This window comes from Corylus avellana, chromosome 7 (genome assembly GCF_965113065.1).
Source record: "Corylus avellana chromosome 7, dhCorAvel1.hap1.2, whole genome shotgun sequence".
Lineage (NCBI taxonomy): Eukaryota > Viridiplantae > Streptophyta > Magnoliopsida > Fagales > Betulaceae > Corylus > Corylus avellana.
The window spans coordinates 23028885-23052414 of record NC_142496.1 but is presented as its reverse complement, the minus strand read 5'-3'; the positions used below and the strand labels follow the sequence as shown (position 1 = coordinate 23052414).

General features: G+C 35.0%; 2 protein-coding genes across 6 annotated transcripts; both read left to right on the top strand.

The window, feature by feature from the left end:
- The first annotated feature begins 1892 nt into the window (after positions 1 to 1892).
- Positions 1893 to 17897, top strand: LOC132183667 (Protein kinase superfamily protein). Of its 4 annotated transcripts, none has more exons than XM_059597032.2 (18): positions 1895 to 2639; positions 3911 to 4005; positions 4137 to 4206; positions 4294 to 4352; positions 5392 to 6639; positions 8566 to 8738; positions 8829 to 9081; positions 9495 to 9587; positions 9690 to 9830; positions 9993 to 10085; positions 10837 to 11029; positions 11103 to 11188; positions 13907 to 13995; positions 14873 to 14924; positions 15060 to 15116; positions 15632 to 15781; positions 16681 to 16755; positions 17275 to 17897. In XM_059597032.2, exons 1-18 carry the CDS (start codon positions 2420 to 2422, stop codon positions 17368 to 17370), a joined length of 3243 nt encoding a protein of 1080 aa, XP_059453015.2. In that variant the 5' UTR covers positions 1895 to 2419; the 3' UTR covers positions 17371 to 17897. The 4 variants fall into 4 exon arrangements, with proteins under 4 accessions (XP_088374529.1, XP_059453015.2, XP_059453014.2 ...); XM_059597033.2 differs by having other exon boundaries at positions 2549 to 2639; positions 5418 to 6639; XM_059597031.2 differs by having other exon boundaries at positions 4137 to 4352.
- Positions 17898 to 20230: 2333 nt separating this feature from the next.
- On the top strand, positions 20231 to 23477 carry LOC132185618 (GDSL esterase/lipase EXL3). 2 transcript variants are annotated; one of them, XM_059599377.2, is made up of 5 exons: positions 20231 to 20563; positions 21848 to 21885; positions 22189 to 22422; positions 22748 to 23003; positions 23130 to 23477. In XM_059599377.2, exons 1-5 carry the CDS (start codon positions 20299 to 20301, stop codon positions 23321 to 23323), a joined length of 987 nt encoding a protein of 328 aa, XP_059455360.2. In that variant the 5' UTR covers positions 20231 to 20298; the 3' UTR covers positions 23324 to 23477. The 2 variants fall into 2 exon arrangements, with proteins under 2 accessions (XP_059455360.2, XP_059455359.2); XM_059599376.2 differs by having other exon boundaries at positions 21755 to 21885.
- The last annotated feature ends 53 nt before the right edge of the window (positions 23478 to 23530 follow it).

The window sequence follows — 23530 nt, the reverse complement described above, 5'->3', positions numbered from 1 at the left end:
AGGACCAGATTTTCCTTTTTTTTTTTTTTTTTTTTGAAATAATAAGCAAATGGAAATGGTTGCCTCCATCTCACATGTGATTTGATGATGTTTTTTCAAGACTCGTGTGTTTGTAATTTTTATTGAGCACGGATTCTTGTCGTTCTGCATTTTTTTTAGGAAAAATTATTAAATTAGTCCATGCAATTTGAGGCTTGGACAAATAACTCTATTAGGTTTAAAATTCCTATTGTATACTTGTGTAACAAATAACTTGCTATGTATAAATTTAGGCTATTTTTTTGTTGACGACAATATGAAATTACACATTCACCATCAAAATAATTTTAAAAAATAAAAATAAATAAAAGAAAGAAAAAGAAAAACAAGCACCGCCAAGTTGCCAAACCAACCCCAAGGCCCGTGTAAAGTTCGACCACTCCTTTTGACCGGCCATGGGGTCGTTCGGCCATTGTCCCCCCCCCTCCCCACTTTTTTTTTTTTTTTTTTTTTTTTAAATAAGTTTTTAGTGTAAATGTATAATATAATAATGATTTCAAAAAAAAAATTGTTCAAAATAGTATGGAGGGAGTTATTTGTTAGATAACCATATCACATGGAGTTATTTGTTACAACTTCCAACTCCAGGGATTGATTTGCAATTCTCTTTTTTTAAGACCAAAAAAAAAAAAAGAAGAAAGAATTGCCTTTTCACGTGGAGTTTGGCTTGCATCTAGTGAAAAAAAATATAACAATAAGTTTGGCTTACTACTGGCTTCGAGCATAGACCTTTTATTATTATTATTATTATTATTATTTAATAAAAAAAAATGCAATAAAATGGGTCCTTAATTACTTTGGCCTTTGCGCAACCCATTACCAGTGGACTAGGATCCTCTCCAGCCCAAAATCTCATTTTGGGCTGGAGAGGATCCTAGTCCACTGGTAATGGGTTGTGCAAAGGCCGAAGTATGGATTGGATAATATTCAGTTTATGGTTATGATTTTTTATTAGAAATCCTAAAGCCACAAATATGACACATGTTCATTAACAAAAAATAATAATAAAATATTATTTTAGATTTAAATAAAAATAAAAAACAAAATTATAAAATATTAAGGGGTGGTTAGCTACCCCATTGGGGGTAGTCGGACCACCCCAGTTGGGGGCTAGGGTGGCATCGGCCACCCCAGACCAGCCATTTAGGGTGGCCGAAGCCACCCCATGGCCCTTGGGGGTGGTCCGGCCACCCCCAAGGGCCAAATCTAAAAAAAAAAAAAAAATTCGTTTGGCCCTTGGGGGTGACCGGAACACCCCCAACCATGGGGTGGCTTTGGTTACCCTAGACTAGCCACCCCTTAATATTTTATAATTTTATTTTTTATTTTTTATTTTTTATTTAAAGATAAAATAATATTTTATTATTATCTTTAGTTAATAAATATATGTCATATTTGTGGCTTTAAAATTTTTAAGAAAAAATTTTAATTATAAACGGAATATTTTCTAGTCCAAAATGGATTTGAGATATCCTATTCCATTACCAACACAGTAAGTCAGTAACCATGGTAAAAAAAAAAAAAAATTATAATCATTTTAGAAAGTGATTTTATTTTTTAAAATTTTTGACAAACACACCCTTAGACCACGTCATAGATATCCTCCTAGTTTTTCCTCTGGAAGCTGCCCCTTCCGCCGTTCCGCGGGGCAGAAGAAGAGATGTATGCTATCTTTATTTAAAAACTCAATTGTCAAAGCGTTATCTTACTTGAAAAGGTCTAACCGTCACAGGCCACAAGTCAACTTATTCTCTAGGGAAGCGCATGCTGACGCCCCACCTTATCTGATGATGCGACTCGCATGCGTGTGGCGAATTATATTTTGATTCTCATTTTTATTTTTAAAACTATATATAACAAGCACCTGCTTTATTACAAAAATGCGTAAGAATTATTATTTATTGAGGAATCATATTGTATTACGAAACTCATGAGATATTTTAAAGGAAGCAACGGGGATAAAAAAGAGAAGAAAAAAAAAAAAAGTCAAGGGATTCCAATTTTGGATCTCTCTCTCTGTCTGTCTTTATTTGTCTAATTAGTTAATTACTGCGATGATTTGATGTTGAAACATCAGAACGAAAATTACGAAAAAGAAAAAGAAAAATCTGGACGCGAAAGTGACAACCACAATCAAGAGGAAAGGCTCTCATCCTAGGCCTTACGATTACTCTCACTTTGGAACTCGGAGCTGCGATTGCTCTCCATTTTGATCCCTAATCTTAACTTTGTAATCTTCTCGTTCCATTAGCGCATGTTCCATAGCTTTTCGTCGCTCTAATGGAGAACAGCGATTCTAGTCGGTGTAATAATCAAGGGGAAATCAGAGAGCTAGGGTTTTAGTTTTGGTTATCCAAAACGTGTACGGAGCTTATCTACAATGGACGGAACGAGTCGAGACGAGTCTTCGTCAGAAGCTGGTATTCCCTCCGGGTTGAATCGGATCAAGACTCGGCGAGCTCCTTTCAAGGACCAACAGAGTTTGAGGCTCGACGAGTCGACCGAGTCTCCGAGTTTTGGGGCCTCAAGGCCTTCCCTGAAGCAAAAGCAAAGGACTATGGCTCCCGGACGTGAAAAGACCAGTGGTTTTTCCAGAAAAGGTTTGCGTCCTCTTATTTATTTATCTATTTTTTTATATAAGTAGTTGCGTCTTCTTATTGATCGTGGTTCAATAGGTTTTTGTTTTTCCGTTTAGCTCTGTTTGGCTGCGCTGAAAATGTTAGAAAAGAAAAAAAAAAAAAAATTGTTTGAATATCAACGGCTCGGTTTCCTTTATTTCTTTCTCTTTTTTTGCGCTTGAAGAATATTAACGGCTCGCTATTGGAATTTACAGAGTATGGTAAAAACAACAACAACAAAAAAAAAAAAAAAAAAAAAAAAGAAAAGAAAGAAAGAAAGAAAGAAACCCAAGGCACAGACTTTTAGTCCAGAGATTAAGCAGAGAAATAAGTTCAGAATCAGCAGAATGTTGCTTATTTATCCTTTCTAGTCACTTTTGGCATCATATATATATGTTTCTTTTAAGTGGTTCTAAACTGCACGGCTTTTGGTGTAAAACTTTTACTGTGCTTTTTCTAAATTTTAATGGAATATCATATGGCCTCAATAATTTGGTGTTGATGCCATGGGATTGATTTGGATTGCTTAAAAACTCATTTGACTCTTAAGGATACTGAGATGAAAATAGATAAGCTTTTGAAATTAATTGCCAAAGCCGACCTTGAATTCTATGGAGAACCCTTGAATTCTATGGAGAACCTTCAGCAAAATTGTTAAGATGAAGGCTGGTCAAGTGAATGATAATACTTTTGTCTAACAAGGCTTGTTATGTGAAGCTTTTGTTACTAGATATGAGCAGGACCATCTATTCTTCCTTTAGAGATGGCACTTCAAAGTGGTGTTTGTTGAAGCCCAAGCAATGTGTAATGCTTTTTCTTTGGTTGTTGCAAGTTCATAGGGTACACACTATTGTCACTGCTATTTAAATGATTTGGAATATCCCGTGTGTTGGCACATTGAATCTGCCACTACTGATTCGAAGCCAGACCTGTTTAGCTATTGACACCACATATGTAGTTGGGCCTCCTTGTTAAGTTTTTGGGTAGTTTAAGATCCTTCTGACCTGCCTGAGTTGGTAGAAAGAGTGTTCTCGAAAAGCCGCTCTATTGGGTGATGGGATCTGTTGAAGTTTTATTTTATTTTTTATTTACTGTTCTCTTATTAGGAATCTTTTCTAGTAAAAGAATATAACAGATGTGCTTGAAATGGTCATGTTAAAAACATTGTCTTCCTTTTTCCTCATTTTTGAATACAGCATTCCTGGTTACTTATAGAAACATAATGACTACATATTAATCCTTTCTGGCATTAGAACTCTACAAAGGAAAGAAGATAGCTCGTTGGTTCAAGTCATATCTTTCCAAGGATTCAACTCAACCTTTTAATAATGTTCCTTCAAACATTGAGGTAGGGTTAATGCTTCTGATATTTGGTTATGAGTTACTTCTATATATATATATAAGATGCATATGATGATTGCTTGTGCTTTGTCCTTTCCAAGACTAAGTACTGAAAAAAGCATGCTACTTATTTGACAGGGCTACGACTCAAGATTCAAGACACTTGATGAGGAGGGTGCTACACAAGCTAGAGTACACAATAAGAGAAGTAATTTAAATGAAAAATATTCTTCACTGGAGAGTGCAAGCTTCTGTAAAGTGCCAAAAGGTCTAAAAAGTTTTTCACATGAATTAGGACCAAAGGGTGGCATTCCACCTGCCCAGCCTCGGGCCCACAGCTACAGCAATCTGGAGGTATTACTCAATAGCTGAGAAGGAAATCCATTTCCTTGTTAGAAATGTTCGGTTAGCATCCTTAGATTGTGACAAGTGCGCTTAAGAGTGAGATGTTTAATAAACAGACAGTTTTTGCTCTTATTGGATTGTTTGTTGAATATTATATGTTTGCATCACATTAGTTAGCTTTTATATTGTTATTATTGTATATTATATAAAAGAGAAATGCTATTTCATATATGTGGTACATCTCCCATTCATCTTTTGTTCAAATCAACCATTGGATCTGTAGGACTCACAATGGTTGACTTGAAAAAAAAAAAAAAAAAAAAAAAGATGGACTGAATGGATGGGAGATGTATTGCAAAATATGAAATAGCATTTCTCTATATAAAAATAGGTTGAAAAGATTAATTAGTGCACTGCAATTATAATATTGCTTCTGGATAAGGTTTCACAGAGACAATTCTCATTTTTCTCGTGTTTGATCAAATTACATGTTTGTATATCAGTTTGGTTCTTTTATTCAAAATTCACTTGTAAATATCACAATTATATAGAGTTATTTATGTTGGAATAAAATATGCAATATCAAAAGAATTATTTGAGCAAGGTTAGCAAAATGTCTTACAAGACCTGTGACATGTAAACATCATCAAATGGTTTCACATTTACATTGAATATTGTTTTTTTCTTTTGTGGTGAGATTAGATTATTGGTCCTAAATCCTGATAGCTATAAACTGTTGCTACTCTCCTTTTCAAGGCTCGCAATTATGCAAGATTATTGAATTTTGGCATATTCTTCACATCTAGCAGTAGCTGACTCTACCAATATGCCATAAAAAAAGAAGAACCAATTTTGGTTTGACTATCAGAAGCACAATATTCTTAGGATAGGGTTGTATTAGATCAGAACAAAATGATGCTCCTCTTGGTATTTTTTATAAAAATATTGGACACTGCTGACTTTTTTTATTTAGGGCTGATTTGCTTCTTTTCTCTTTTCCCTTCCTCCCATCCCTCCCTTTTTTGGTCTTTAATGAGCTGATATTCAGGAGCTTTTGGGTTCTTTGCATTCAAGATTTGATGCTGCCAAAGAAGTGGTGAATGTGGAGCTGGCTAGTTTTGCGGTGGATGTTATGGATGTTGTTGAGAAGATTGACTCATCACCAGAGGGGCAGACAGTGGCAGAGGATCTTCTGATTCTTGCTAAAAACTGTATGGAAATGACCTCTTCTGAGTTCCGTGCCAAGTGTGAAACAATTGTCCAAGAATTGACTGCAAAAAGGTATCAGTGTCAAACAGGAATGCTAAAGTGGCTGTTCACTCGCATGCTGTTCATATTAACACGCTGCACTAGACTGTTGCAGTTCCAGAAAGATAGGGAACCAATAGATGAGAAATCTCTTCATAAACTAAAGAAGTGTTTAGAAAGTATTCCTGCTGTTGAAACAAGCTGGGTGCCCAATACACAGATTGCTGATTCTGGTTTAGATTATGATTTGAGGCAGAAGGATGATGTCAAACATGAATTGCAGCTAGAAAATAAGCTATATTCTGTCCCTGAGGTAAGTTGTTGCAGTTCTGTAGAGCCAGATGATGAGAGTGACTCAATTTCTAGAAAAGATTCCATGGTTTTGGAACAAAAATTGCCAATTCAGAATTCACACACTGATTTCCTTTCACAAGTCCAACAGTTTCATCTATTTGATGGCAGTATTGGAAAGTCAGCAAATAATTCCAGTCCTGGTTCATTTCATGAACAAGAACGAAGTCCAGGTGGATCTGTTTCAGTACTCTGTCGGATATGTGAGGAAATTGTTCCTACTTCTCACCTGGAATTCCATTCTTATATATGTGCATATGCTGATAAGTGTGACTTAAGTTATCTAGATGTAGATGAGCGCCTTATAAAACTTGCAGAGATATTGGAACAGATTATAGAGTCGCGCAATATGAGTTTTCATGCATCTTATGACAGTCCTGAAAACTCAGGAACACAAACTATAAACTTTGGAATTGCATCTGAAGGTTGTTCTCCCAAGATAAGTGAGTGGCGAAATAAAGGTGTTGAAGGAATGTTTGAGGATATACATGAGATGGACACAGCCTGCATAGATGATTCTCATTCTGCATCTATGAATCTGAAGGGCCATTTGGGTTTAAAGCTTGGCTACCATCGCACATCCTCCTCAGTTGGGAGCATGACATCAGTATCATCCACAAATACCCCTAGAGCTGGTCATTTTGACTCCTGGTGGTTGGAGCACAACAATCCTTCTGCACTGGAGGATTTGCAACAGGTCTGTAAGTTTTTTGTGATGGATTTTTTTCCTTAGAGATCATCTCAACTTATAAATGCAATCCACTTCTGTGATAGTGTAGTTGATATGATTATTATGGTAAGCAAAACTAGGGTCGCGCCCCTTTGTGCTTTTCAATGAATCACTTATTTATACAAAAAAAAAAAAAAAAAATTATGGTAAGCAAAAAAAAGTTTCTGAAAACAGCCATTTCATTTGAGAATCAGCTTCACTTGGCATTGGGAAGATTTTGGTGCCTCTTGACCTTTGATTCTGCTGAAAAACCTAGTTGTGCTTTGCATTTGGAAGATGCTTTGAAACTACTTGATTGTTAAATTACTTATGCACGCAGATGAATTTACGAAAATGGGAGATGAATTGTGGAACCAGGGTTCGAATACAGGACATTTGTTCATATGCAATGTTAAATCATCAATTATCCCAAAAGTTTGAGCTAATAGGAAATAGTGAATTTAATTATTTAATTGATACATTAACAATATCAATATGAAAAATTAGTTCGCACTAGTAAATCAACAAAAATCCTTAGTCTGTTGGTCAGCCAAAGCATTTGCATTGGAGATAGAAGCTAATGTTAATCAACTAGTGATTTTGACCCAAAAAAAAAAAGAAAAAAAGAAAACTCAAGATAAAATTTAAGAGGAAATTTACCTGTAAATCATAAATTTTCTCAAAATGAAGGGAATGAGTACAAATAATTTCATATCACAAGTATGTATAAATTGGGAAGTGTATATATGATATTTCAAAGTTCAGTCCTTGAGAACTCGATTAAGAAATATTTCATGTGAGAATCTTATAAACCCTTGGACTCAAACAACAGTAATGGCAAAACATTTTGATGGATTAGTTGACTCTCTCTCTCTCTCATTATTTTTCCATATAGGGTACTTGTTAGCATGGTTTGATATACTGATTGACATTGCTTACAATAAGTACAATCTGGGCCAGCCAAATTACTATGAGTACTACCTATCTTGAATGGGCCACTACTTCTATTACTTTTTAACTTGCGCGGACAGGATTAGAAGGCATTTTGTTGAGTGGCAAAGAAAGAAATAAAGGACTTCTGTACCTAGCAATCGATAAATAAATAAGGACATGTCATATTTCAAATCAGTGTTCTGGAAGAATTTGTGTCTATTGGAGAAGAACAGTGGTTCTGGTAATTAATGAAGACATTTTATATGAGGTCACAAATGACTTGAGATAGTATATATAAATAGGGCTATGGTTTTCCTATTGGAAGCAGTTGGCTATTTGTTGTTCTGAGATATTGTTCTTATTCACAAAGGTTTTCTGTTCCCCAAGAGTTAAAGAAGCCTTTACAGGCTCCATGATATTTATAGCAATGACCCTTATTGTCAACCTCATTTCTTGAGTAAACCATGCAGGATAACTTGTCCTATGAGCATGAACAACTCGCATTGTTTTGCACAATAAAATAAACACGGGAATTATCTGTTAAGACCATAAGTCCTGTTGATCATTATCAAACGGGAGCTGGTTGCTTATGTATATATGTTGGTGTAGTCTAATCAGTCGGTTTTAGATGGACTCCTGTGGGAAACTTGGACTCTTATGAGGCACACCATCAATCATTTGGGTCCACTTTGCTTACCTCTTTGGGTTTGCTGCTCATTCAGGTTCTTCTAAACTAGGCCATTCAAGTTGCCAACTTTATGTAACTGGTGGTATTTGAATACCAAGCTCTGCTCTCCTCCTAATCTTGCGAGATTGTGTCTTATCAGGCGTTTATTTCAAAATTTTAATTTTTTGTTCATTTTTAGTTGGCGAGCTTCGTTATTTTTCTTATATATTCATTCTGTTCTTGAGTATATTATTGATTAGCTTATAGCTATGTTATAATGCCATTATACAAATTCACAACCCTTTTCTTGGCAGATGATTGACCTTGTGGACATAGCACGCTGTGTGGCAGGAACAGATCTTTCAGAAGAAGGGTCCTATGATTTTTTGCTTGCCTGCATACAAGACTTGCAAGATGTTCTATGCAACAGCAAGCTGAAAGCTCTTATAATAGACACCTTTGGAGGCCGTATGGAGAAACTTTTGCGGTAATTTTAGTATTAGAAGAGACTACCTATTATATTGAATTTAAGTATCATCTCACTGAGTTATTCCTGACACTTTAACTACATATACAGGGACAAATATATACTTTCTTGTGAACTTATGGATATGAGAAGTCCAAAGAGTAATAACAAGAATAAGGAAAGCTCAAGACCTCTGTTGGATAATGCATCTCAGAGTATCACAATGTCATCTCCTTTACATTTAGTGCACAAAGAGCGGACTAGCATTGATCACTTTGAGATCATTAAACCAATTAGCAGGGGTGCTTTTGGTAAAGTCTTTCTTGCTCGCAAGCGGACAACAGGAGATTTTTTTGCAATAAAGGTGCTTCTTTTGCAATAATCTCTTTCTTATCCTCTTTGGCCCTCTTCTCATTGCATGTGACCATGATCAGCCCTTTCACCCAGACTGTTCGCACAGAGGAGTTTTCACACATTTTCATGCATGGTCGTAGCATTTTGGCTCTTATTAGGTCACTGTATTGGTCAGTGGCATCTATGTTCTTATCATATGGTTCCAAGAACCTTAATGTCACTCTAGTTGCTCCTACTCAAATTTTCTTTTGCAATGATGCTTCTTTATGGGAAATGTACTAGCAATTCATTCTTGTTTTAACTTTCTTGCTTCCAATTCTTTTTTATTTATCCAGTCATTTGATAAGTAATTATTGTTGTTGGACTGTTAAATGGTGATTTTGGTCTAGATTCTTGATATTGTGCAACATGTTGCTCATGCAGGTGCTGAAGAAATTGGATATAATAAGAAAAAATGATATTGAGCGTATATTAGCAGAGCGTAACATACTAATTACTGTCCGAAACCCTTTTGTGGTAATATCCAATTCTATATTTCTTTCAAATATCACAGCTGCTACTCTTGAATAGCTAGCTTAAAATGTACTTTCTGATGCATCTATGCTGTTGTTACTGCAGGTTCGGTTTTTTTATTCATTCACCTGTAGAGATAACATTTACTTGGTCATGGAATATCTCAATGGAGGTGATCTTTACTCACTGCTCAGAAATATTGGTTGCCTTGAGGAAGATGTAGCTCGTTTATATATTGCGGAATTGGTTAGTGAAAAAATACCAACTGCATATCCTTTTTTTTTTCTTTTTTACTTTTCTTTTTTTATTTTTTATTTTTTATTTTTTTATTTTTTATGGTTTTGGAGTAATTATGTGTTTTTGCAGTACTTTCCTGAACTTATTTAATTAGGTTATTTTATTTTTCAGGTTCTTGCTTTGGAGTACCTCCATTCTCTTGGAATTGTGCATCGTGATTTGAAACCTGACAACATTTTGATTGCACATGATGGGCACATCAAGGTCTGCTGTATATACTCGATGATCAACTTGTTTCCATGTGTTAGAGCATTAATTAAATAACTAAATTTACCATTTCTTATCAACTTAAACTTTGGGATAAGTGATGATTTAACATGGTATAAGAGAAGTAATCTTGAGTTCGAACTCTGACTTTGTAATTTACCTCTCATTTTAGTTAAATATTTCACATGTTGGATTCCACTTATTGAGAAAAAGTTTGGGCTTGCATGTGAAGAGGAGTGTTAGAACATTAATTAAATAATTAAATTCACAATTTTTTATCAGTTACACTTTTGAGATAAGTGGTGATTTAATACTTTGCATAGAAATGCTATAAATAATAGATTAAGAATGTGTGAACCAATTAATACTGCATTTGTTACTTGTTCATAGTGCTTTTTTATTGAGGTATTAAGAATATTTCTTGTGCAGTATTGTATCTTAACCCCCTTACTTGATGCTTGTTTATATCCTTTCTTTTTGTACGAGATCAAAGGTGCTGATACATTATCTATTGATTGTGCATCACACGTACTTGTATATGTCTAACTCTGTTGAGATCCAAGGAGCTAAGTTTATTACACAATTAGCTACAAAACCTTCTGCTCATTAGATCTTCAATGGAGGGCTCTAATTCGTTATGCATCAAACTAAATGTCCTTGTCTATGTTTGACTTTGTAGGTGTGATTTCTTATCTGCTTCATCGTTTGATGCTAATGATAATTTGCTAATTGTTTCTTATATTACCAGCTTACAGACTTTGGGCTATCAAAGATTGGCCTTATAAATAGCACCATAGATTTATCAGGACCTCAGACAAATGGAACTACTTCTCCAGATGTGCATAACCCACATGCTCGACAAACGGAGGAAAGAAGTCGGCACTCGGCCGTTGGGACACCTGACTACTTGGCCCCAGAAATCCTTCTTGGAACTGAGCACGGTCTGTATTCAACTAGAGTTTGGGCTTACTTTAAGCATAATGGGCAGTTCAAATTACCTGCTCTTTCATGCAGGTTATGCTGCTGATTGGTGGTCAGTGGGAATCATCCTATTTGAATTAATAACTGGAATTCCACCTTTCACCGCCGAACGTCCAGAGGTATTCTTTGTATTCAACTTCACTACATATTTTTCAATCCTAGTGCTCCTTGAGAAATTATAGATCCATTGTGATTCAGGTATTAAATCAAGCACTATCTACAGTTTCTGGTTATATGAAATATTTTTTTCTTAGTATGCAGTATTTGTAGCTAGTAACATTTGATAGAAAACTTTTACTTCTATTTGTCTTGAATTTTACTTATCAAAAAAAAAACATTTGATAGAAAACTTTGAGCCAATGTTCTCCCATTCATATAAGAGGAGGGTGAGGTCATGGGTTCAAGGCCCATTGCTTATGTGTGTAAATTACCAATTAATAGAATCTTTAACTATGATGCGTATGATTAAGTGATTTCATTTTGTAACGTACTATTTTTTTATTATATGTTATGCAGTGTCTGCTATGCCAGTAGTATGTACTGTTCCCAGTAGACTTTGATGTTAGTATTGAGTTCTCTTCCATCGGATTTTGTACTACATATGATCTTCCTTATATAATGATCTTACAGCCATAGTAAGATCAGTATACTTATCAAAAAAATGATCTTCATTTTTTTTTTACTTATCAAAAAAATGATCTTCATTTTTTTTTTTACTTATCAAAAAAATGATCTTACAGCCATAGTGCCAGGAAATGCTGCAGATATCCATGCATTATGTATTAATTATGTTGTTTAGTGATCAGTGTTATTAGAATCCTTTGGAGTTCCTATGATTTTCTACCATGTAAAGTTTTTAAAACCCTATTAACAGTAGGAGAAAGCATTCTACTTAAAGCCTCCATCACAATAACGAAGTGAAAAGGTGACAAAGATCACCTTGTTTCAATCCACATGAGCTACTAAAGAAACCGGACGGATTGCCATTCACCAAGACAGAAAAAACGCCATTCACCCCTAGCAGCCCTCCCCTTAACTCTACCACAGCTAGCACTGCCACTGTTCACATCATAGTTCATGGAGCAAACTGGCCTTAATTTTTTGTTGCTTTTTTTTTCCAAAACTGGAACATGAGGTGACGCTTGCTCCAAATGGCCAACTTCAATGGCCGCAAATAAGGCCATCAGCTCCTCTTCAAAACTCTCACACGAAAGCCCCACAATATGACGACTTTTCTTCACGGTCTACAGCACGCAGGCTGAAGGCAAAGACCCTGCTGCTCTCTGATTAGAAACTGCTGGACAGAATCTCAACGGAGTAGGCTCCTCAAAGAACAAATCCACATCCAGACAAGGCCTGGATACAAGTGCATCACTTCTTCCCCCATCTCCACTTCACCCCCAGCCAGTTTAGCAAAAGCAGAGCCTTCATCCTTAACTACACATGCACTGCTTCCGCAAGACATCTTTGTAAAGAGGAGAAGGATGGAAAACGAACTGACACTGCCCCCCAATAAATTCAAGCCTACCCAGGCGAGGCAAACTCACAGGCTTGCAAATCAAGTCACCAGATTTCACAATGGGAATGGGTACCAGCTTAGCCACATCATTGATGAATTCTTGAGGGGAAAGGAGCGTGGGTGATGTTACTTGACCGAAACACCGATGGATCCTCCATGGGATACCGGCAAGCTTAGACACAGTGACGGCATCGCTTGGAGAAGGCTGCGCACCACTCACAACAACCTCGACGACTACCCATGAGTCCACTGATGAGCAAATAGCTTGGAAAGCCACTTTGCCGGGTAGACCACAATCCATCGTAAGCGGCGAGCTAACAGCTTGCAAAGCCAAGTCGCAGGCATTCTGCTCGACTTGCGCACCAGCAACAATATCGGCAAGAGCTTGCGGCGGATCCACTGGTGCTCCATCTGGTGCTCCATTAGATTGGGCGGAGCTGATATGACCTGTTTCTGAGCTGGTATGACCCATATCCACAACCGGGTCAAAACCTGTAAGAGGGGACTACCAACACATGCTCTTCTGACCCACTTAGGAGTAGGCTTCACATGTAACGCGCGTTTCACAGAAAGGGGGCCCTTATTTCTTTGTTTTTAGAAGAAGGGCCTTCAAGAGGAATTAAAGGTGTAGATAGGCCCTTCTCATCGGCCTACTTCTCAACCTTCAGCCCAATTGAACCCAAGCACTCATCCACTAAAACAAGCGCCTGATCCAATTCCCTTTTAAAAAACTCCAGCTGACTTCTCAGAGATTTTAGTTTCCCACTAACACACACTACTTCATCCTTGCATACATCCTCATTGCCTGCTGCAACGTGAAAACAGGGACAAGATGAATCCTCAGCACCTCAAGCAGAGCATACTTCTGTTTCCATTCTTTCATATGAATTTGATGGAGCTTTGAAATTTTCTGTTTCCATTCTTTTAGATGAATTTAATGGACCTTCTAATGTTATCAGTGGATTTACACTTCTAAATTGAATGTTTAGTAATTTTAATTTTTTATTTATAAAATAAAAGGAATTTTAATATTTTGACAAAATGTCCAAAATGCTGAAAGTTGATCTGCTTTGTGCAAAATAGTTGCTTTATAGTAATTTGTGCCCATGATCTTATCTACCTGCTGCCCAGTAACTGTCGAAGATGAAAATTATTTTATTCTTCAAGTTCGTTCTGTGAGTAATTTGTGTATATCATCTTAATTACTGATGACCCGTCCTTTTGTGAGCTGATTTCTTATCAGCACTGATGTCTAAACAAAATTCTCCAATTTGGAAGTGATTTTATTATGGTTAACACTGATTTTCATGGTGTGCAGATAATTTTTGACAACATTCTTAACAGAAAAATCCCCTGGCCACCTGTTCCTAGTGACATGTCCTATGAGGCCCAAGACTTAATTTATAGGTTGGTTGTTGGCTTTGCACCTTTGATGTGTTGGTAATGGCTTCTAATTGCTTGAATTTTCAACGTTATGTGTTATTTATTCTCCTTTTGAAGTGGTTTAACTGTCATGTCCGAGGGATATGTATACTATATATATTCTTGACCTTTTTCATTCACTGTATGTGATTAAGCACAGACAGAATGTCTGAAACAGAAGTTTCGTGAAAAAAAAACTTGAAATGACAAAAAAAATTTATATTATTTTCTACATCTGTAGAAAAAAGTGTATATTTTTTACATGTCTAATCTCCAGAGCTGCAAAGATAGTGTTATGTATAATTTAATATTTCTAACTTGAAATTTGTCCACACATTTCAGATACTGCAAAGAATACTAATAGATTTGTTTCAGATCGATAATCATCTCTTCTTTCTGGCCTAAGAAATTGACACGTGAATGCTTATCTGTAGATTGGCTTATACATTTGTCCGCACAGCGCAGGATGGATGTATGATACGGTAGTAATAAACCTTGTAAAATATCTCATTTTAACATGGTGTATACATATGTGTTCCAATGTATAGCTCTCACATTAGGTTCTTAGCATATTGTTCCATCTTATTTCCTACAGTTTATTGTTTTAGCGACATGTGTAATTTTCTTATTCAAACGGCATGTGTTCATTGCAAAATCAGTATCGTTATTGCCATTTCATTCACATTGCTTCAAACCTACTACTTGGATCAGTTAAATAACTTCTTGTACTATTTCGCGTAATAAACTATATCTTACCATTCACACAAGCCATGCACTCAGTCGATTTATCTGTCGGTTTGTGTAACATGGTATGCAAGTTTCTGGTGAAATGGTTATTAAACCCCAATCCTATTCTTTATAGGTTTCTTATACATGATCCAGAGCAGCGATTAGGAGCAAATGGATCAGTAGAGGTAGTATTCCACATCTAAACTTTGATCCTCAACCAATCAATAAGCATTTTCTCTGCACCATGAAGAGTTGGTAAAGACTCATACTAATTGGTCTTAGATTTGTCTGTTTTGACTACATTGAAAGTTTTCTTACAGGTAAAAGCACATCCTTTTTTCAGAGGGGTTAACTGGGACAACCTAGCGATGCAAAAGGTAGAAATGCTGCTTGTCTTGGTAGTTCTGAGAGACTTATATTCTTAATATTAAAATTTCTTTGCTTTGATAAACTATGAGAGAAAATATGTTGTTTTCTATGTTGCATTACAATGTCTTACCATGCAATAAGCATTGAGATAATTGATTGAAGTAATTCATGCGAAGAATTTCATGGTTACAAGCGAGAAGAATCGAAAAACTGGTAACAGTTTATTTTCTTTTATGTATGTTGATACTCCAGTTTGCTTTTTCTGAGGCTAACTTAGAAAAGACAAACATGTGAACATTGATTTTACCATTCAGAAGACTTTCTTGGTGGGTTTAGTTTTTATAAGAACTTAGCTTACAACTATTTTATCTCATTGTATGTGCATGCTTGTGTTTATCTATGCATTATAAATGCAAAGGAATTGAACTATTCTGATGCATATATCTTAAAATAGCGAAGTCTTTCTTTTTGTCATGGAGATTGCCTGAATTGTTAACTTTGTCCCACTCAACTTTCTTCTTAGGCTGCATTTGTGCCACAGCCTGACAGTGCAGATGACACGAGCTATTTTATATCACGGTTTACTCAAATTTCTGGTGGAATGCTGGATGATCGGAAATGCAGTAATTCTGATTCTGACACTCAGGAATCATCGTCAAATTCTGGAGCTGAGGTAAACATCCTCTTATTCATCTTCATATTTCATGTTTATGCTTCCAATTAAAATGCGAGTTTTATAAACTTTATTAATAATTCATATTGGAGGATTTTTCTGGAATGATTACTCAAAATAGCTAGTTTTGCATTTTTAATACCATGTAGAATATAAAAGGAAACTAAAAGGCCTACCAAACGAGGTGGCTTGCACTTTAAAATCTTCATGTTTTTAGTTTCCTTGAAGTAATGTAACACCTGGGCAATTCCGTTTTCTCCAGCTAAGAGCATCTCCAACAATGTTATGCATTTTAGCTAAGCACAATTTTTTACTTTACCTACTACTTTTCCAATACACACTTTAACAGATTTTCTATTCCGTTCTCTATTTTCTTTTAAACATTATTTTCCAATTATTTTTTTATTTCAAGAGAGGAGAGGGAGAAATGACTGTAGCAAAAAAGAGAAAGAAGAGAGATAAATGATTGAAAAAGGAATACATAAGCTAGAGTGCTTGCCCAAAAGTAGCTAGTCAAAAAGAAAAATTTGTGTTTTAGATAAGGAAACGACAAGTTGTTGAACTTGAATTTTTCCTCATATGGCTCAACATACAAAATATAAAGTTTTTAGAGCATCTGCTGGAGATACTCTAAGTCATAATAATGACTGTGTACCACCTGTGTGCTTCAAACTAGAAGCAATTTTTTTAGTCCACTACAGGGTTCTCCAAAACAATAATTTCTCTCTTTATGTTACTATAGGGAAATTTGTACTTGGTAGATTGAGAAGAATGTCCCATGGGGTTAAAAGTGAATTGTGCTAGCTTATGTTCGTTCATTACGAGTTTGGTAGTTCAGTTAATTGTATTCTATAGATCTTATGAAATCTTATTCTATACGTTTCTTTCCTCCTACTCAGACGGATGAATGTGGTGACCTAGCCGAGTTTGATGCTTCTCCATTAAATCTCTCATTGATAAATTTCTCTTTCAAGGTAAGCAAGCTTGTCCTTAAAAAGGAAACAAGGTAGCCATTAATAATAGATGTATTCAATACTGCACCAGCTGCCTCTTTTCTTATTTAGTATTCCCGGTGGACTTAGAATTATTACCTGCTAAAGGATCCCTTATTAAAGTAGATGTCTCAGGCTGGCACTTGCACCATTTCCCCAATCGATGATATAGAAAATGAATCGCAGATGTTCTGGTATTTGCATGTTGCTGACTACCATAGTTTGTTGCAACCTAGGTCCCCAACCACCTTTATTCTACTTTGCAAAATCCCCACCCCCGAAAAGAAAAGAAAAAAGAAAGAAAACCACCACCTCACTGGTGCCTCCAACATGGTGTTATATGTAGGCAATGGATGTGCAATGTCCCTCGTGCTTGTGAAATGCAATAGCGATTTTTCCCTTAGGCATTGTGACATCCCTCTCATATATTGCATGTTGGAAGTTGTAAAAAAATTATGAATATGTTCAAACTTGTTTACTTAAAGGAAGTTTTCTTTGCAGAATTTGTCACAGTTGGCATCTATTAACCATGAGGTGGTCATACAGACTGGAAAGGATTCAGCCAAGTCCTCCCCATCCTGCGGTCCAGGTTCATAGTTCATGAAGTTCTTACACTGAATGCATTGTACAGCTAACCCTGTAATCTGTATATAGTGATTTTAGGATAGAAAGATAAAAGTATATATATATATATATATAGTGATTTTAGGATATATATATACCAAAAAGGAAAAGAAAATCAAAGGGGTTAAAAATGAAAATATAGCTTCAGCAACAACAATACCATCTAGTGGTATTCATTTCTCCTTCCGGAGCTCATGTATCTTTCATGGAAAGAAAATGAGAACATGTTATTGTTTATTAATTTAAAATCAGCAACAACAATACCATCTAGTGGTTGTTGGGCCTGTTGCCCTTCAAACCAAGAGGACAGGTGCTATAGGATTGTGGTGAGGATAACTGGGATTTCCTGCCTTAACATATCTTTCCTGTAATTACTTGACAGACACTACTAGAAAAGGACTACATTCATGTCGTTTATAAAACGAAGTTACAATAATTCTAGGTGGAGTTGCTTGTTTAAAATGAACGATTCAGATTATGACACACCAAAAAAAAAAGAAGACTTGGCTTAGACCTTGTACATACCACAGGGTGGTCGAACCATCCCCTTTGATCACTTGGGTGGTTCGGCCACCACTAATGTGGTCATTGGGGTAGCTGAACCAACTCTTTATAGTTTTAAGATAATGCAAGTCTCACTTTCTCTCTTTTCTATGTACTATTATAATTTGAGTCCTTTTTTTTAAAAAAAAAAAAAAAAAAAAAGTTAACGGACAAGATAAAAATTATTGCACCCCGTGCAATATCATGACATTTTAATCCATCCCATTAATTGTTTCTTAAAACCAATTTATGTTCGGGTTCATAGTTGAACATCCCCGTCACAAAGTTGATATTTGAAGACCATACATAATGAGCGTATAATGTAGTACCCATCCATATTATCGTCGACGTTAGGCCTATTGCATGTGAAATTTTAGCAAATTGACAAAAGAGTTTTTTTTCCCATCCCCTCCTAATAGTTTGATTGAGAATCTATCAAAAATGCTGACTTTAGGCATTTGGACGAACATAAAGAAGAGATTTGAAATGAGAAGGGAGTAATTTCATGATGATTTGCGGCCACAAAGCTCACAATTGGTAGCTGAAATGAATTAAATGACACCGCTAAATTATTCCTTCCTTGATAGATAAGATTAAACGTTCAAGCTGAATTCAATAACATTATCTTCGCGTGGGGTTGGCTTAAGCCTTTCTTGAGGAGTCTTGCGCTCGTTATCACCGACACCAATATATATATATATTGAAAAGACCGACACCAATATTTAACTTTAATAAAAGCATTTATTTATTTTTAATAAAAAACAATAATTGGTTGATTAATAAAAGTTGTTCAAATAAATCACAACAGAGAGAGAGAGAGAGAGAGAGAGAGAGGGCTTTGGTGAATATGGCCATATGGGTTGAGATATTGTTGTTGAAGTCGTGTAGATTTTTTTTTTATCTTTCCAAATCAGGGAAGGGGAAAGGGAAAGGGAAAGGGAAAAGGAAAGGAAAAGGAAAAGGAAAAGGGAGAAACAACTTAAAACACAAAACACTCTTCGAACACACATTTATTTAATCTTAGGTGCTACCATGTGCCATGTCTTTAGAGCGGAGGGTGGCACCTCAACAATTATGGCTTCTTTGTTAATGCTTTTTAAAGTGAGTTTTTGTTTTTGTTTGAAAAAAAATGTTTTAATGTGAAAGTAATTTTGAGTATTTTGTATTTTGATTGTTTGTTAAAATTATTGTTTTAAAAAGATAAAACAAAAAGAAAAAGAAAAAAGTGTTATCAAACAAAGTCATAAGTACTCTTAACCCAACATGACCTAGCATATTTGCCTGTTTCAGAGTTACGCCATTTGAAGTATTAATCGCATAGGGCAACCGCACCAAGCCGAGTCAGAAAGCTTTTGATGACTCAACATTCATATTAGGTAAAGGAGAGTGAGGCGAAGAGGGGGCAAACCTCATTATTGAGAATTTTTCCGTAAAAATATAAATGGTGAAATGGCTTCAAGTGAAAAAAAATTAATTTTAATTCTCAACCAATTATTTCAACAATCTAACATCCGGTTGGCTAATTCATCATATATAACCTTTTTAACGTACTCGGTGGGCATAAGGAAATTTATATATGTGGGCCATGTGTAGTGTTGAATTTAATACAAGTAGGATTGGGCATGTGAGTTCAGCCAAATTGGGAAGAAGAAATGTCTTCTAGTTTATTTTTAAAAATGATTAATTATATTAAAAATCACTTGCTTTTCACATATTAATTTAAAAAATTATATATTTTTCACATGCTAAGGGACATTTAGCAAATTTATAAATTGGGTTGAGGGAAATCTGTATCCCTTTGTTAAAGCTTTTTTCTTCTCACTTTTATTTTCCATTTTCAAAAAATAATAATAATAATAATAATAATAATTAAAATTGTTTTTATCTTTATGTCATATTAGAATATATTTTTCAAAAAAAAAAAAACCCTCCAAAATATATTATCGAACCAACAAATAGTTTTCAATTTATCCACCATCCTGGTCTTTGGAAAATCTGTTTTAGGTCATGCTGAGAATATTTGGGCAAGTGAACACCATCTATCATTTTCATCATCCTATTCCAAGTCCCTTTACAATATCCCTATTCATCCGACACTGACTACTTGAAGAGATACCATACCTACTCTTTTGACATATCAGGCTTATCAGCTAGATATATACATTTTTTTATTTTTTTTATTTCAAGCAATAAATGATATTAACAGTTGGCTTTGTAATCTTGTGTGCTATAAAATGCCCGTGACTCGTGAGGAAACATTGAAGGCATGAAGTAGTATCATTTCCTCCTCTTCTTTTACTTGGATTCAAACTTGGAAGAATCCTAGAATAATCCAGTGCAATATATATTTACTTGAACATGAAAGGAGTATCTTTATCAACCAAATTCTTCTTTCTTTCTTCTGCTTTTGCTATTTTCTTCACCACCGAAGCTGTTATCAAGATACCGGACAACGAAACAGTATCGGCTGTACTAATGTTTGGCGATTCTATTGTTGATACGGGCAACAACAACGATCTCAATACAATTGCAAAGTGCAATTTTCTTCCGTATGGGAGAGAGTTTAAGGGAGGAATGCCAACAGGAAGATTTTCTAATGGAAAAGTTCCCTCGGACTTCTTAGGTTTGTAGGAAAACTCTCTCTCTCTCTCTCTCTCTCTCTCTCTCTCTCTCTCTCTATATATATATATATATATATATATATATATATCTTTTAGATATTGAACCTTGCCGCCTCTTCTTTGTTTTTTTTTTTTTTTTGGCACCGAGTTTGACACGATTTTTATCCTTTTTTTTTTTTTTTTAATAATTATAAGAGAATATTGTGCCACAACCCTATAAAAGTTATTATCTAACCATAAGGGCTATAGTCATTTCAAACAATACGTTTACTGCTTGTCATAGATGAATATCCACATTTTTTATTTGTTTTGCTCTTTTTTTTTAGTGGCTCTAAGTCATTTTTGACTCATTGCCTGCTTTTTTGTTGTATTTCTTGCACTATAATTTTTATGTTGGGTTTGTTATTGAAGAGCCACCCCTTTTTCGGTGTTTTGATTCCCGTATCCATTCCAAATTTGCTTAGAAAAAGAAAAAAAAAAATAGTAGCGGTTTGTAAGGAATTTATAATATTACTTTAGCAATTCTTTAAAATGCTTAATTGGTGGAAGGCCCAAAATTATCATCAGCCATGATGTCAGGATTCTGGATTTTGAATTCGTTATTTGTGCAGAAAAACAAAAATACCATTCCTTCTTATAGTACGTAGGTTCTTTCATTCTTTGAGCCATTACAAACATGAATTTGTCGAATATAAAAATTCATATTGGGTCCAAAAACAGATGAAGAAAAACAAAAAAGGAAAACAATTAGAGCAAATTCGATACTTCCATTGCTAATCAAATTTATAATTCCCAAATTGGCCACTTTGGTCCTTAAGACCTTTTTCTTTTTTCTTTTTTCTTTTTTCTTTTTTCTTTTTTTCATCTAGTTAAAATGACAAAGTTTTCCTCTAACGCTAGATTGAAGATTCTTTTTTTTTTTTTTTTTGCCCTATCTAGTCTTTTAAATTGATACTTGTCGCACATATTCTTATATGAATATTAAAAAATACAAATGAGAATCAAATAAAATGTATGTGATAATCACATGCTCTTGCACAATTAATCGTATTAAAAATGTATACAAGAATCACATATCAGTTAATAATTGGCTTGGAGGAATTCATTCAATAAAATTTAGAGGAAAAGATTGTTCTAGTTAAAATAGTTCAGTATATATTAATCTTCTTTCTTTTTCTTTTTTCTTTTTTCAGTGGAAGATTTAGGAGTTAAGGAGTTCCTACCAGCATATAGGGATCCAACTTTGCAGCCTAAAGATTTCCTAACAGGTGTAAGCTTTGCTTCAGGTGGTGCAGGATATGATCATTTGACATCAACAACAGCGGTATGTGCATCTTAGGCTCCATTTGTTTCAACGTAAAATGTTTCGTTGAAAAATGTTTTCAGGAAAATTATTTTTCAATAAAATATTTTCCGCTAAATACATTTTCCGTTGCACCAAACAACGGAAAATATAAAAATCATTTTCAAGAAATCATTTTATGCCGAAACAAATAGAGCCTTAGACTTTTTTATCATTCATAATTTATTTCTTTGGTCATTTTTGTATGATTTCTTTTTTATTAATATTGTCATTTTCAATTTTTTTTTTTTTTTTTTTTTTTTTTTTTTTTTTTTTTTCTTTCAGTCAGCCATATCACTATCAGAGCAAATACAAGACTTTAAGAAATACATAGGAAAGCTAAAAGGAATGGTTGGAGAAGAGAGAACAAACTTCATTTTAGCCAAATGTGTAACTTTTTCGGTAGCGAGCAGCAATGACATTACCAATACCTATTTCATTAGTGGAATTAGGAAATTGAACTATGATTTTCCTTCTTACACTGATTATTTGGTCGAATCAGCTTCTAATTTCGTCAAGGTAACTTCTTTTGCCTAATCATTGGTGAGTTACTACTGGATAGCAACCTCCACCAAAGCTTCAAATGTGCCCAAGTAATTTGAGTGGTTGCAACCAACAGATCTGCTTGGGGACTCGATCTATAATCCATTGGTCGAGTGACCACCAGATCTAGTTATTTTGTGAAAAAAAAAATTTATATTAATTGACATAGTAGTGCCTCACTGCCATGCATATTACACATGTATAATTACATAATTATTTGATTTGGTTGTATTATATACAATATATTGGTGGGTAATGGGTATATCTAGTGGCTTATGATTTTGCTCATCAATATGTGAAGGAATTATATGGACTGGGAATACGAAGGATTGGTGTTTTCAGTGCACCACCACTTGGATGTTTGCCATCGCAGAAAACTTTGAATGGGTATTCAGGAAAAGGGTGTGTAAATTACCTCAATGAAGCATCAAAATTGTTCAATGCTAAACTATCAGCAGAGATGTGTTACCTTAACAACAATCTGCCTCACGCAAGGGTGGTTTATATTGATGTTTACAACCCTCTACTTAATATTGTCCAAGATCCTAAGAAATATGGTAATATATCTTTCTTCTTTATATTTTCAAAAGGTTTATTATATTCAAATTTAACCTTTTTAAAGATTTCTAATTAATTTTTTCTATATATTTAGGATTTCTAATAATTTCTATATTGCACTTCAGGCCTTGAGATTGCAAATAAAGGGTGCTGTGGGACAGGGATTTTTGAGGTATCTATGCTATGTAACCAACTAGACCCGGGCACCTGCGCAGATGACTCTAAGTATGTTTTTTTTGACAGCTATCATCCTACAGAAACAACATACAGGATGATTGTCAGTCAGCTCCTCCAAAAATATATCAAGAGCTTCCTTTAAGATTGTTGGTTTTCCATGAGTCAATAGTATTATCAACCAGATATTTCGAATTTGTTAATTTTTCCTTTTTATATCACAAATATTTATTATTTTTGCTGATGCCATAAGAGCTTGAATCAAATAAATGGGATCAGGGTTGAGTTGGGAGTGTCAATTACTTGAAGGTTGAAGCAGATTTCACCTGTCTTAATTCTTATGCATCGCATC